The sequence below is a fragment of the Palaemon carinicauda genome, chromosome 13 (genome assembly GCF_036898095.1).
Source record: "Palaemon carinicauda isolate YSFRI2023 chromosome 13, ASM3689809v2, whole genome shotgun sequence".
Taxonomy (NCBI): Eukaryota; Metazoa; Arthropoda; class Malacostraca; order Decapoda; family Palaemonidae; genus Palaemon; species Palaemon carinicauda.
In genome coordinates, this window is record NC_090737.1 from 119,990,218 (window position 1) to 120,003,611 (window position 13,394).

The window sequence follows — 13,394 nt, forward strand, 5'->3', positions numbered from 1 at the left end:
TTAAAATATCATGAGCCACTGTATGGTGCCCTCAATTTAGTTATAATGGCTTTAATATGTTATTGACTAACACCAGATTAATGTATAAACAAAACTGTACTTGTCATTTCATGATAAAGTTTAAACTAAACAGGACATTATGTAATAAAAATATTAGGTAAAAATATCAGATTACAGTAAATAGATACTCTCAACTTTACTGACAAAAACATACCTTGGAGCTTCTTCAATAACTTTCTGGTTACGTCGCTGAATTGAACATTCACGCTCATTAAGGTAGATGGCATTTCCGTGTTTGTCACCCAATACCTGCAAAAACATATCGTGAAGTTATCCTGTATACAAATTATGCATACGGACACCACAGCATTTCTATTCCTTAACAGTTTTCTCAACTTGAATGCTTTAAAAGCTTACACAAGAGCATTATGAGAGAAAGTACAGCATACAGTATTTTTCATGATGAGAAAAAGAAAAGGCTATGTCTATGTCAATTTGCAGTCCAGGAAAAGTCAATGGATTTGCTGTACAATAAGTAATTATCTACATCTCATTTTCCGAAACTTGGTAAATAATTGAGTATTCTGTACAGTACTGTATACAGAAACCCAAGAATTCTACATCTTAAGTGTGAGAACAACTAAGAACTAATCAAACCACTTGACTCTCCAGTTTACACCTTCCATATAGTACAGTACAATTGTTGTCTATTACAGATCTCTCTCTCTCTCTCTCTCTCTCTCTCTCTCTCTCTCTCTCTCTTTCCCACTCGTTACAGCTCATTTCGTCTTTGCCTGCACATACACTGAATAGTGTGGCCTATTCTTTCTAAATTCTCCTCTGTGTTCATACACCTGACATTAGATTATCTAACAATTCTTCTTCGCTAAATGTAATCATTCAGTGGTTACTTTCCTCTTGGTAAGGGTAGAAAGGAGTCTTTTGCTATAGTAAGCAGCTCTTCTAGGAGAAGGACACTAAAAAATTAAATCATTGTTCTCTAGTCTTGGGTAGTGCCATAGCCTCTGTACCATGGTCTTTCACTGTCATGGGGTAGAGTTCTCTTACTTGAGGGTACACTGTATCTTATTTCTCTTCCTCTTGTTTTTTTTAAGTTCTTATAATTTATACATGAAAGATTTGATTTAATGTTGTTACAATTTGTAAAATGTTTTATTTTGATTGTTTATTACTTCTCTTGTAGTTTATTTATTTCGTTATTGCCTTTCCTCACCCGGCTACTTTTCCCTGTTGGAGCCCTTAAGCTAACAGCATCTTGCTTTTCCAACTAGGGTCATAGCTTAGCTTGTAATAATAATAATAATAATAATAATAATAATAATAATAATAATAATAATAACAACAATAAATAATAATAATAATAATAATAATAATAATAATAATAATAATAATAATAATAATAATACACAGAAGTAGGGTTATGTCTTTGCCTCTGGTTCACAAAGAATACTATTTCTCCCAAGCACAAAGAGGGAAGTACTTGGAATCAATCCTGTTTTTAGATAATTGGATAGTTCCCATTTTTTGTAAGAGGCATAATTCAGTAATCCTTTGGAATGGAAATAGGATGTTACTGGTAGTATGGAAATTTTATGATGTTTGCAATGGCCCTTGGGTATGGCTTCCATGTATTTAGGAAGTCAGGGTATGTAACATTCCCTTGAAATGCAAAGAGGGTATCACAGTACTTTTATTCCAATGAATTGACATATAAACTCTGATTAAATACTGTATAAGGATGGATCTTAGTTGGGACATTAGGATTTGTATTACACAACGGAGATGGAAAGAAATTATTGTAAAGTTATCCATGGAAGTGGGTTATGGGGTATACCAATCTTTGCAAGTAGGTTGAGGAATTTAATCTCAAAATAGTAATATCAATGAAAATGAAAATGCACTCGGATTCAACATTATGACCCATTAATGTAAAATACAATAACGTAAACATTCTCTAAAGCCATACTATACTGGTACGTATATAGGTAGAAATTTCCAAGTATTGGTGAGGTGTGGTTGTGAAGTAATAGCATAAACACTAAGCTGGCAAGTCACTAATACAGTTCCAATTCCTCCCTTTTACAAATCCCTGTCTATTGTGTGAACTGTTAATCAAGGGAGTTCTTATAATCAGCTGTTACTCTAATTTTAGCAAGAAAATTACTGTACAGTACTAATAATCGACTTTACACTGTTCAAGGCTGAGTGTTGTACGTTAGCAGTATCTCTAATGGTAGGAATAGAACTGTGAAAAATATTACCAACTGGGTGATATCATCAAAGCAAAAGCTTCAAGACCTTGTAGATAAAAAGCATTTCCTCCCTCTCCACAATCCATTCCCTTTAGTTGACCAACCAGTGCAGAATCGCATTCATACTGAGAGACAGAAACTGCACCTGGCAGGCTGCATAAAGCACCCAAGCCTAGTGCATCATATTATATACTGTACACATGATGCAGTTTCAACCTATTTGGATCTCCCTAATTTTGTGGTTAGCTTTTTATGAACAGTATGTAATGCGAATGAGACCCAATATGTCAAAATAGGCACTATAGAAAATTCTGGAACCATGTCATCTAATTCTAGTCCTAGGAGAGGTGAACAGTAGAAATCAAAGAAGCTTGTTCAAAAGGATTTCAACCTCGTTCGAGCTAAGATTGAATAAAATATGATCAGTAAACTCAGAGACTCTTATATTTTTTACTGAAAGAAACTTGAATTAAAAATATTGACTGGGCTGTCATTTAGAATACCATAGGTTAAGCTATTAGCAACACTTGTAGCCAACTCAAGTGAAGATGGAAAGGATGTGCTATTGGTTAATGAGACAGAAAAGAATTCATAAATAACAGAAGAGAGAAGAACCAGTAGATTGCATACAATTAAAAAATTTATCCTTAAACAAAACAAACTAATTTAACCCCTAGAATCTTTACCCTTACTTCTAAAATCTCATTTGGTACTAAAACATTACTCTCACCTCCCGAGTGCTAAATGACAAAGGAGTAAAAGCCTGATCAAAATATTCCCCAGAGCTACTTCCTTCTTTCCTATCACACTTCCTACCTCTATCATGCATTCTCTGAGCCACCAATTTGATATGTAATTGTTTTTCCCAGAGTATTGCACACTTCAATTGTTAAGAACACATTATTGAGCCCTACACATGGTAGAAAAGGTATGTCTTTCAAGAACAGCCTGTTAAAGGTGCAGTTAGCACAGAAATATAATTTAAAAGCAGAACACATACCTTACTAACCCTGACATAAGTCCTATGTACTACACTATATTAAAGTTTAAGATTACTGTATCTAATAGTTGTTCACTAACCCACTTCTTAAGGAATGTGGTCGTCAGCTGTGTGTTTCACAAGTGAGCATCATCAAATTAAATAGAATTTAAATATTAAAATATATTATTCTAATAATTGCCTGTGAGTCACAATCATCCCAATCCTCCCCACTTAATGATCTAAAGACATCATCGGAGTTATTACAAGTATTTCACAACTTAGATGATACAATGCATTAAGTATGAGTGCGATTCTGAACTGGTTGGTCCCTCGTAAGAAAGGGATATAGGGGAGTGATGAAACATTTTATATTGAGACGTCAAAATGTTCGGTCTTTGATGATATTAGCTGTGTGAATTGCAGACAAATGTCCGAAACCAAATTTTATTCAAATAATCTTTTTATATAAACTGTATATCCACATTTTTTTTTATTTATCTTCAATTAGGTAATAGGTATAGTTAGTTCATGAGAGTTCCTTTGGTATACATGAAGAATTTAATATACAAAATTGATTTATAATAAAGATATATATGGTCTAATTTGCAAGGCCTCTTAACTAGGATATGCTGCAATTCTTAGCAAAAGATACTTTAAAATTGAATTAATTTCTAATCTTGGATAATGCCATAGCCTCTATACTAAGGTCTTCAATTTCTTGGGTTACAGTTCTCTTGCTTGAGAGTACAATTAAGCACACATCTGTCAATTTGCCTTTTTATATCAGTGTATAGCATGCTTAATAGGAGGCTAGCTGGTTTATATAAAAAAAAATTTGCATATTCCTTATGTTTCTATATCTTCATGTCTGATCTTACTTTGCAAAATCATCACTACTGTTCTCTCTCCATACAGTACTGTACAGTCAAATTTATAGTTATAATCTTTAGTTTCTATTTTATGGCTTTTCTTTAGTTGTGTGTTTCGTTCTTCATACCAGGCTATTTTCCTTGTAGCCTTAAGGCTTGTATCATTCTTCTTTTACTACAACGGCAATTTTCACTTACCCTTATTAACCTTAAAGGCATATAAGAAAAAATCTTTTTGACATATGAGGAAAAGGACGATCACATTCATTATTCTACGATATGAAAAATTATATGAATAATAAAATATGAACAATAATCTAAAGTATGTCAAACTTAGGAACATTTATAACAGTGAATATGATGTTTCATTAAACGTTATAATGCAAAAGTAGTGTACAGTACAGGTAAAGAAGTGAATCAACATGTCATAACTCAAACAGTCCACCAATTCATGTCAGAACTCAAATAGTCCATTAATTAATTTTTTCACAAAGTTTGAAAGTTAATTCTCTAACCTGTATTTCTATATGCCTTGGTTTGTCAACAAATTTTTCGACAAGAATTCTATCATCCCCAAAACTTGATGCTGCTTCCTGAGTGGAAAGTTTGAATCCTTCTCGAGCTTCATCATCATTCCAAGCAATTCTCATTCCTTTCCCACCACCACCAGCTGATGCTTTAATCATAACAGGATACCCTATTTCATTACTGATGCGCACACAGTCTTCGCCATCCTTGACAATGCCATCAAAACCTGGAAATAATTTGTACTCATTAACTCAATTGCCCTACAACAAATAGGAATAAAACTTTCAAGGCATACTTATTATATTCTTCCTTATTATCATCATTTGATTACAACATTTTAATAATAATACTTAGTCATGAACCTTCATAACCTCTGCTGGTAAAGTATTCCAAAGTAGAGTAATTGATACCTTCTAGATGGTTCATATCACTGGGTAACACCATACAATGGCACATAACAAATAGTGTTGATGTGGAATCAAAAAAGTTCCTAAATAAACAAATGCAAAAGGAATTACCTGGAATAGTGTTGACCCCTGCTCCCATTGCAAGTCTCTTAGATTCTAGTTTATCACCCATTCCTGTTATGGCACTGGCACTTGGACCAATGAAAGCTACATTTAGGTCTTCTAACTTCTGAACAAACTCTGCATTTTCGCTCAAGAACCCATAACCTGGATGAACAGCCTGTAAAAAAAATAACAAATATTAAGTAAAGAAATTATATTTTGGAAGCCAATATACACAATTGTCATAATTAATAAACCAAATGGTTTGAACAGCAGCATCCTATGAATAAAATTTACAGTTTTAGTCAGTATGCCATTTTAGCTTACCTGAAAACTTTTAGCTGTAACCAATACTCTTTTTGTGTCGATACAGAAAAATGTTATTTTTATTAATAAAATAAATTTTTGAATATACTTACCCGGTGATCATATAAGCTGCAACTCTGTTGCTCGACAGAAAAACCTACTGTCAAAATACGCCAGCGATCGCTATGCAGGTGGGGGTGTACATCAACAGCGCCATCTCTCGAGCAGGTACTTAGTACTCCAAGTAAACAAAGAACCAATTTTCTCCTCGGTCCACTGGGTCTCTATTGGGGAGGAAGGGAGGGTCCTTTAATATATGATCACCGGGTAAGTATATTCAAAAATTTATTTTATTAATAAAAATAACATTTTTCAATATTAAACTTAGCCGGTGATCATATAAGCTGATTCACACCCAGGGGGGTGGGTAGAGACCAGCATTACATGTTTACATTATTATGAGCTAAGTATTTTGTATTTCATTTTAGCAGTTATTCAAAATAACAAACATAAAATAAATAAGTACCTGGTAAGGAAGTCGACTTGAACAATTACTCTGCCTTTTTAAGTACGTCTTCCTTACGGAGCCTCGCGATCCTCTTAGGATGCTGAGCGACCCTAGGATCTGAAGTATCAAGGGTTGCAACCCATACAACAGGACCTCATCAAAACCTCTAATCTAGGCGCTTCTCAAGAAATGACTTTGACCACCCGCCAAATCAAGTAGGATGCGAAAGGCTTCTTAGCCTTCCGGACAACCCAAAAACAATAATAAAACATTTCAAGAGAAAGATTAAAAAGGTTATGGAATTAGGGAATTGTAGTGGTTGAGCCCTCACCCACTACTGCACTCGTTGCTACGAATGGTCCCAGAGTGTAGCAGTTCTCGTAAAGAGACTGGACATTCTTAAGATAAAAAGACGCGAACACTGATTTGCTTTTCCAATAGGTTGCGTCGATTATACTTTGCAGAGATCTATTTTGTTTAAAGGCCACGGAGGTTGCGACAGCTCTAACTTCGTGTGTCCTTACCTTCAGCAAAGCTTGGTCTTCCTCATTCAGATGGGAATGAGCTTCTCGTATTAACAGTCTGATAAAATAGGATAAAGCATTCTTTGACATAGGCAAAGATGGATTCTTAACTGAACACCATAAAGCTTCAGACGGGCCTCGTAAAGGTTTTTAAAATAGAACTTAAGAGCTCTTACAGGACATAAGACTCTTTCTAGTTCATTTCCAACCATACGATAAGTTTGGAATATCGAACGATATTGGTCAAGGCCGAGAAGGCAGCTCGTGTTTGGCTAGAAAACCAAGTTGTAGAACATGTAGCCGTTTCGGATGAGAATCCGATGTTCTTGCTGAAGGCATGAATCTCACTGACTCTTTTAGCTGTGGCTAAGCATACCAGGAAAAGTCTTTAAGGTGAGATCTTTCAGGGAGGCTGATTGTAGCGGTTCAAACCTGTCTGACATAAGGAATCTTAGTACCACGTCTAAATTCCAACCAGGTGTAACCAAACAACGCTCCTTCGTGGTCTCAAAAGACTTAAGGAGGTCCTGTAGATCTTTATTGTTGGAAAGATCTAAGCCTCTGTGACGGAAGACTGATGCCAACATGCTTCTGTAACCCTTGATAGTGGGAGCTGAAAGAGATCGTTCTTTCCTCAGATATAAGAGAAAGTCAGCTATTTGAGTTACAGAGGTACTGGTCGAGGATACGGATACTGACTTGCACCAGTTTCGGAAGATTTCCCACTTCGATTGGTAGACTCTAAGGGTGGATGTTCTCCTTGCTCTAGCAATCGCTCTGGCTGCCTCCTTTGAAAAGCCTCTAGCTCTCGAGAGTCTTTCGATAGTCTGAAGGCAGTCAGACGAAGAGCGTGGAGGCCTTGGTGTACCTTCTTTACTCGTGGCTGACGTAGAAGGTCCACCCTTAGGGGAAGTGTTCTGGGAACGTCTACTAGCCATCGAAGTACCTCAGTGAACCATTCTCTCGCGGGCCAGAGGGAAGCAACTAGCGTCAACCTTGTCCCTTTGTGAGAGGCGAACTTCTGCAGTACCTTGTTGACAATCTTGAACGGAGGGAATGCATATAGATCTAGATGTGACCAATCTAGTAGAAAGGCATCTATATGAACTGCTGCTGGGTCCGGGATTGGTGAGCAAAAAATTGGGAGCCTCTTGGTCATCGAGGTTGCGAAGAGATCTATGGTTGGCTGGCCCCAGGTGGCCCAAAGTCTCTTGCATACATCCTTGTGGAGGGTCCATTCTGTTGGAATTATTTGTCCCTTCCGACTGAGACAATCTGCCATGACATTCAAGTTGCCTTGGATGAACCTCGTTACTAGTGATATGTCTAGACCTTTTGACCAGGTGAGGAGGTCCCTTGCGACCTCGTACAATGTCAGAGAGTAGGTCCCTCCTTGCTTGGAGATGTACGCCAAAGCCGTGGTGTTGTCCGAGTTCACCTCCACCACTTTGCCTTGAAGGAGAGACCTGAAGCTTTTCCAGGTCGGACGTACTGCCAGTAGCTCCTTGCAGTTGAAAAGCATTGTCCTTTGACTCGAGTTCCATAATCCCGAGCATTCCCTACCGTCTAATGTCGCACCCCAGCCTACGTCCGATGCGTCCGAGAAGAGAACGTGGTTGGGAGTCTGAACAGTCAGGGGAAGACCCTCTCTAAGGTTGATATAGTCCTTTCACCAAGTCAGACAAGACTTTATCTTTCCGGAAACCGGGATCGAGACCGCTTCTAGCGTCTTGTCCTTTTTCCAGTGAAAAGCTAGATGGTATAGAAGAGGACGGAGGTGTAGTCTTCCTAGTGACACAAATTGATCCACGGATGACAGTGTCCCTACCAGACTCATCCACAGCCTGATTGGGCAGCGTTCCTTCTTCAGCATCTTCTGGATGGATAGCAGGGCTGGGGGCTGATCGTCTTGTTCAGCAACGTCCTCATCAGAGGGTTCCTCATCCGAAACTGATGAGGAAACGGCAACGGAGTGGGCAACGTCTGACTCGCTAAATCCGGTCGCACTGGTGGATGCGTGACGGAGCCGGACGCAATATCATGGCACTGCTGCACAGTCTGTGAACTGTCAACAACCATGGGTGCGCGAGGAAGTACAGCGTCAACCCGAAACTGTCTAGACTGTCTGGGTTGTGCAGTCAACACCCTACCGGGTTGCTGAGGTTGACGCACTGCGTCACAACAAGTCACCTCTGCTGGTTGTTGAACGTCCTGAACGTCAACAACCACCTCCGAGCGTCGCTTAACATCAACGTGCGACTGGCAACCCACACTGGGTCGCATCGGTGGAGGAACCACCTCAACTGGCAGACGCGAGTAGGTTACCTCAGCGTCAACAGGGCGCACAACCGACCGGTTGGAAGGTTGTTGGCCAGAAGGAGGAACCACCTCAACTGGCAGACGCGAGTAGGTTACCTCAGCGTCAACAGGGCGCACAACCAACCGGTTGGAAGGTTGTTGGCCAGAAGGTTCTTCTCCGCATTTAAGTCCTCTATCAAGGACGCAAGCTTGGACTGCATGTCTTGCAGCAAAGCCCATTTAGGGTCTACGGGAGCAGGTGTGGCAACAGACGGGGTTAGCGACTGAGGCGGAACCATTTACCATCCCTGAAAGCCTTGTTATGTGTGACATAATAGTACAGCAAAACTTCAAAGGCTCGACAAAAGTTGAGAAGTTGACCTGTAAACAACTTGGAGCGTCTCCTGGCTAGGCGCCAGGGCGAGTCTACCAGAATTGAGAAGTCTATCTGGGCAGAGGCATGAACTCCCAAGCCGAGAACTTCTCTCGTGTCCTATCAGACTCTCGCTCTATAAGCCAGTTTAAAAGAAGGGAAATCAAAGGCTGTATCCCTAAAACTCCTCCTGGTGCAAAAACCAGTCGCCTAGCCAACGTAACGCTCTCTAGGAGAGCGAGAGAGCACTAGCTTAAAAACAACGGCTTCGAAGTAGCTAGGCCTAGTGTAAGTTCTGACGTTTAGGCGAACGAGGAGCAGCAGTTACAAGATCCGGACGAAGATCCTTAAAAAATCATCATGATTTAATTAAAGTCCATAGGAGGCTAAGCAGCTTAAGGCTCCTCTCCAAATGACAGAGTCCTCAAGGGAATATCAGTAGGAGGGAGAACGGCACTTTCTCATCTACAGGAACCTTGTCCGATAAAAGCTAGGTTATCTCAGTGAGTCTCTCACTGGTGCATTAGTAGCAGACCAGAAGGCAACGTCATGTAACTGCTTGACAGTCTGTGAACTGTCAACAACTGAACTGTCAACCACAACAGGTGCGTGAGGACATACAGTGTCCACTCGAGACTGCTTTGACTGTCTATACTGAGCAGTCAAAACAACTCTAGAATGCGGAGGTTGACGCACCGCGTCAAAACAAAACAACTTAGACTGTTGTTGTACCTCGCGAACGTCAACAGAAGGTTCCGTGCGTTACTGAACGTCAACATGCGGCTGGCAGGGTACACTGGAACGCATGGGTGGCGGGACTCTCTCAGCTGGAGTGCGGCAGAAGGTCGCTTCAGCGTCCACAGGACGCACAACCGTGTTGGTTGTAGGCTAGAGGTTGGTGCAGTGTCAACCTTCTCCGCACGAAAGTCCCGCATCAATGACGTTAACTGAGACTGCATGGTCTGCAGCAAAGACCACTTAGGGTCTACAGGAGCAGGTGCGGCAACAGACGGTGTGACTGCCTGATGCGGTACCGCTTTGCCTCTCTTAGGAGGTGAGCAGTCGTCGGAAGACTGCAGCGAGTCCGAACTGACCCAGTGGCTACAACTGGGCCGTTGGACTTGCGCGGAAGGGACCGACTTGCGCTTAAAAAGCTGCGAGACCTTGGTCCATGGTTTCTTACGAGAAACCTCTTCCGCAGACGAGAAATAAATTGGCTCTCTCGTCTTTGCGTGGGTGGGGCGATCTTGGGTAGATACGCCCGAAACCACGGAGGGAAACGTCTGTTCGTTGATCAAGGCCTGACGAACCCATAAGTCGTTCGACATTACTTCTCCCCTGGGCTTGGGAGCTTGCAAGAGGTCCCGGACTAGGTGAACGACAGGCACGAACAGACGAACCCTCGGACGCAACACTGTAACACTTTGCGCATATCACTTTATCACTTCGATTTTCTGTTTTGCACTTATTTCACTGAAATCAAAACTTTTACTGATTTCTACCTGAAACACGCAATTCTACCCTTCATTAAAAGGTAGTAATTGCGAAATCAGTCGTATAATGCAGCTCATTAATACTAGCAAAAAACAGAAAACATATATAAAGATAAAAAATTCAGTAGCTGTGAAAGAGACTAAACACTAGTTCAAATAAACTACGTTTACAATCTCTCACCGCACAAAGCCTGGGGACAAGAATAAAACCCTAGAAACGTTTTACCTTCTTCCCCGTACAGCGACTAGGGAGGAGAGTACACGAGAACAACGTTACCCGCTTGAACGGAACGTTTTCTCTCCTCTCTCTCCCTCCGTCTCTATCTCTCTCTCTCTTTCTCTCTTGATTTCGCACCTAAGAGAAGAGCCCAATATATATCGTCAAAAAAACATATTATTTGACTAAAGGAAAAAACTGAAAGGTTTTCCAAATAAAAAGTTCCTTTAATTTAGAATTTAAAACATTTAAGCTAAGAAAGAATGAACGAAACGTCAGAATCGATTTACTCTTACTGCAAAGTGAAACCGTGATACACTCTCTCTCTCTCGTAACGATAGAGCGCATGTTGAACGTCCTGAACGTCAACAACCTCTTAGTCTAAAAAACTAAACGTTAGTTCATCTTTGAAAACAGTACGAAGACTATCAAAGAAATTCTTTCATAAAACATTAAATTTAAAAAGTTTTAAATTCTTTAAAGGCTAAATACGATATAACGGGCTCAATGTTGATTAACTTCGGTTCCAAGTTAGGACCGCCTACTATCAGGAAAGGTCGCATATAAACAAAACATAAAAATTTATTTTTATATGTTTATAATAAATGGAAAGTTAATCGAAGAGGCCTAATAAAGGCGGAGAGATATAAAATATATAGATCTATAACGTGTTAAGCAAAATTACTAAAAACCTAAACACACTTCCGTCTAAGGGAAGGGTCGGCCATTTAAAAGTGAAAGAGAGTCCATACTCTCTTTGTCACCATAATTAAATCTATCCAAAACGAGTTCAAGTTTTGAGATGAAGATAAAACACCTGCATAGCGAAAGCTCAAAACTAGAATAGTGTACTTCACCAATTAGTTGTGAAAACAAATCCAGTTAGTAACAGCGTATTAGTAGGTCTTGCCGGTAGCCCGACAGAGAGAAAATTGGTTCTTTGTTTACTTGGAGTACTAAGTACCTGCTCGACAGATGGCGCTGTTGATGTACACCCCCACCTGCATAGCGATCGCTGGCGTATTTTGACCGTAGGTTTTTCTGTCGAGCAACAGAGTTGCAGCTTATATGATCACCGGCTAAGTTTAATATTGAAAAATTTGTGATGATAATACTCAGTGGATAATGAAGACCAAAGATAAAAATACTAATTTCTTATCACATACTTTGGTAATAACCGTGTTTGAGTACTGAACTCAAAAATGTAGCTGTATTATACAGAGGTGTTTGCCAATTGGTTTAATTAAGTACTTCTGATTCCAGAAGTATATGATATAACTAAAAATTGATTTGCTATAACATCATGATAAGAAAGATTTGTATATTACCACACCTAGCTGTGCCAATAAGGCAGTAAAGCTAATTTATTCCAAGAGTCATCCTCAATATAAACTTGGCATGCTAGAAATGAAAGTCTTCTTAGGTAAAATATGAAAACCTCTCTAAAATCATATGCAGTTAACCTTTTTACCCCCAAAGGACGTACTAGTACGTTTCACAAAACTCATCCCTTTACCCCCATGGACATACCGGTACGTCCTTGCGAAAAACTGCTATTTACATTTTTTCTTTGCATATTTTTGATAATTTTTTGAGAAACTTTAGGCATTTTCCAAAAGAATGAGACCAACCTGACCTCTCTATGACAAAAATTAAGGCTGTTAGAGCAATTTGAAAAAAAATATACTGCAAAATGTGCTTGAAAAAAAATAACCCCTGGGGGTTAAGGGTTGGAAAGTTCCAAATAGCCTGGGGGTAAAAGGGTTAAAAAAACACAACACAAGGTTAAACTTTAAAATAAAAATAACTATAAGGACTCCTCCAAAAGATGAAAAATTTTAAGATGCAAGTGAAAAGATAAATACAGTACCTGTGACCCTGTTTTCTGTATAGCATCCACAATTCTGTCCATTCGCAAATATGAATCTTTGGCTTGTGCTGTTCCAACGCATACTGCTTCATCAGCTAATTTAACATGAGGCTGGAGGAAATAAAGGACATTATAGTGTATTCACCTGTGTTTGAAATCTATAATACAGTATGTACATATCACACAAAAATCAAAATTCCAATAAATTATACAAATAAAAGCAATTTAAACAATAAAACATTAGTGTTTGTTCTAAACACTACTAGAGAAAGCGAAAGTAATGTCTCAAACCATTTCAGACTTATTTTTCATCTATCTCCCTTGGTTTTTCATCGTATCTTGCTTTGATTTCCACTTCATATTTATGAACAAATCCATCCGGCTATCCTAATGATCTAGTGGTCTGGTTAACAGTAAATGGATCCCAGCATCATCTGGTATCAATAAAAGTGGCATGGAAATAGCAACATAATCTACAGCCAATTGATGAGAACCAGAGGACCGTAATCTTCAGAAGCCACCATTTGTAAGGTGGAAAATGGCAAGTAAAAAACAAAATAATAATACTCCAACAGCAAAGGCCTAATTTTATTATACTGTACATTACAATTAGTCACACTGACTACCTATTGGTTTCCATTTAT

The 13,394-nt window shown here is 39.2% G+C and overlaps 1 protein-coding gene across 1 annotated transcript in view; it reads right to left on the minus strand.

Moving 5' to 3' along the window:
* LOC137652376 (propionyl-CoA carboxylase alpha chain, mitochondrial-like) overlaps positions 1 to 13,394 on the minus strand; it is an 83,307-nt gene that overhangs the window by 50,588 nt on the left and 19,325 nt on the right. Inside the window, exons 3-6 of the mRNA XM_068385746.1 lie at positions 12,751 to 12,861; positions 5,171 to 5,339; positions 4,640 to 4,878; positions 215 to 309 (exon numbers count right to left, since the gene is read on the minus strand). Coding sequence (XP_068241847.1) covers positions 215 to 309; positions 4,640 to 4,878; positions 5,171 to 5,339; positions 12,751 to 12,861 — 614 coding nt within the window. The remainder of the gene's footprint in view (positions 1 to 214; positions 310 to 4,639; positions 4,879 to 5,170; positions 5,340 to 12,750; positions 12,862 to 13,394) is intronic.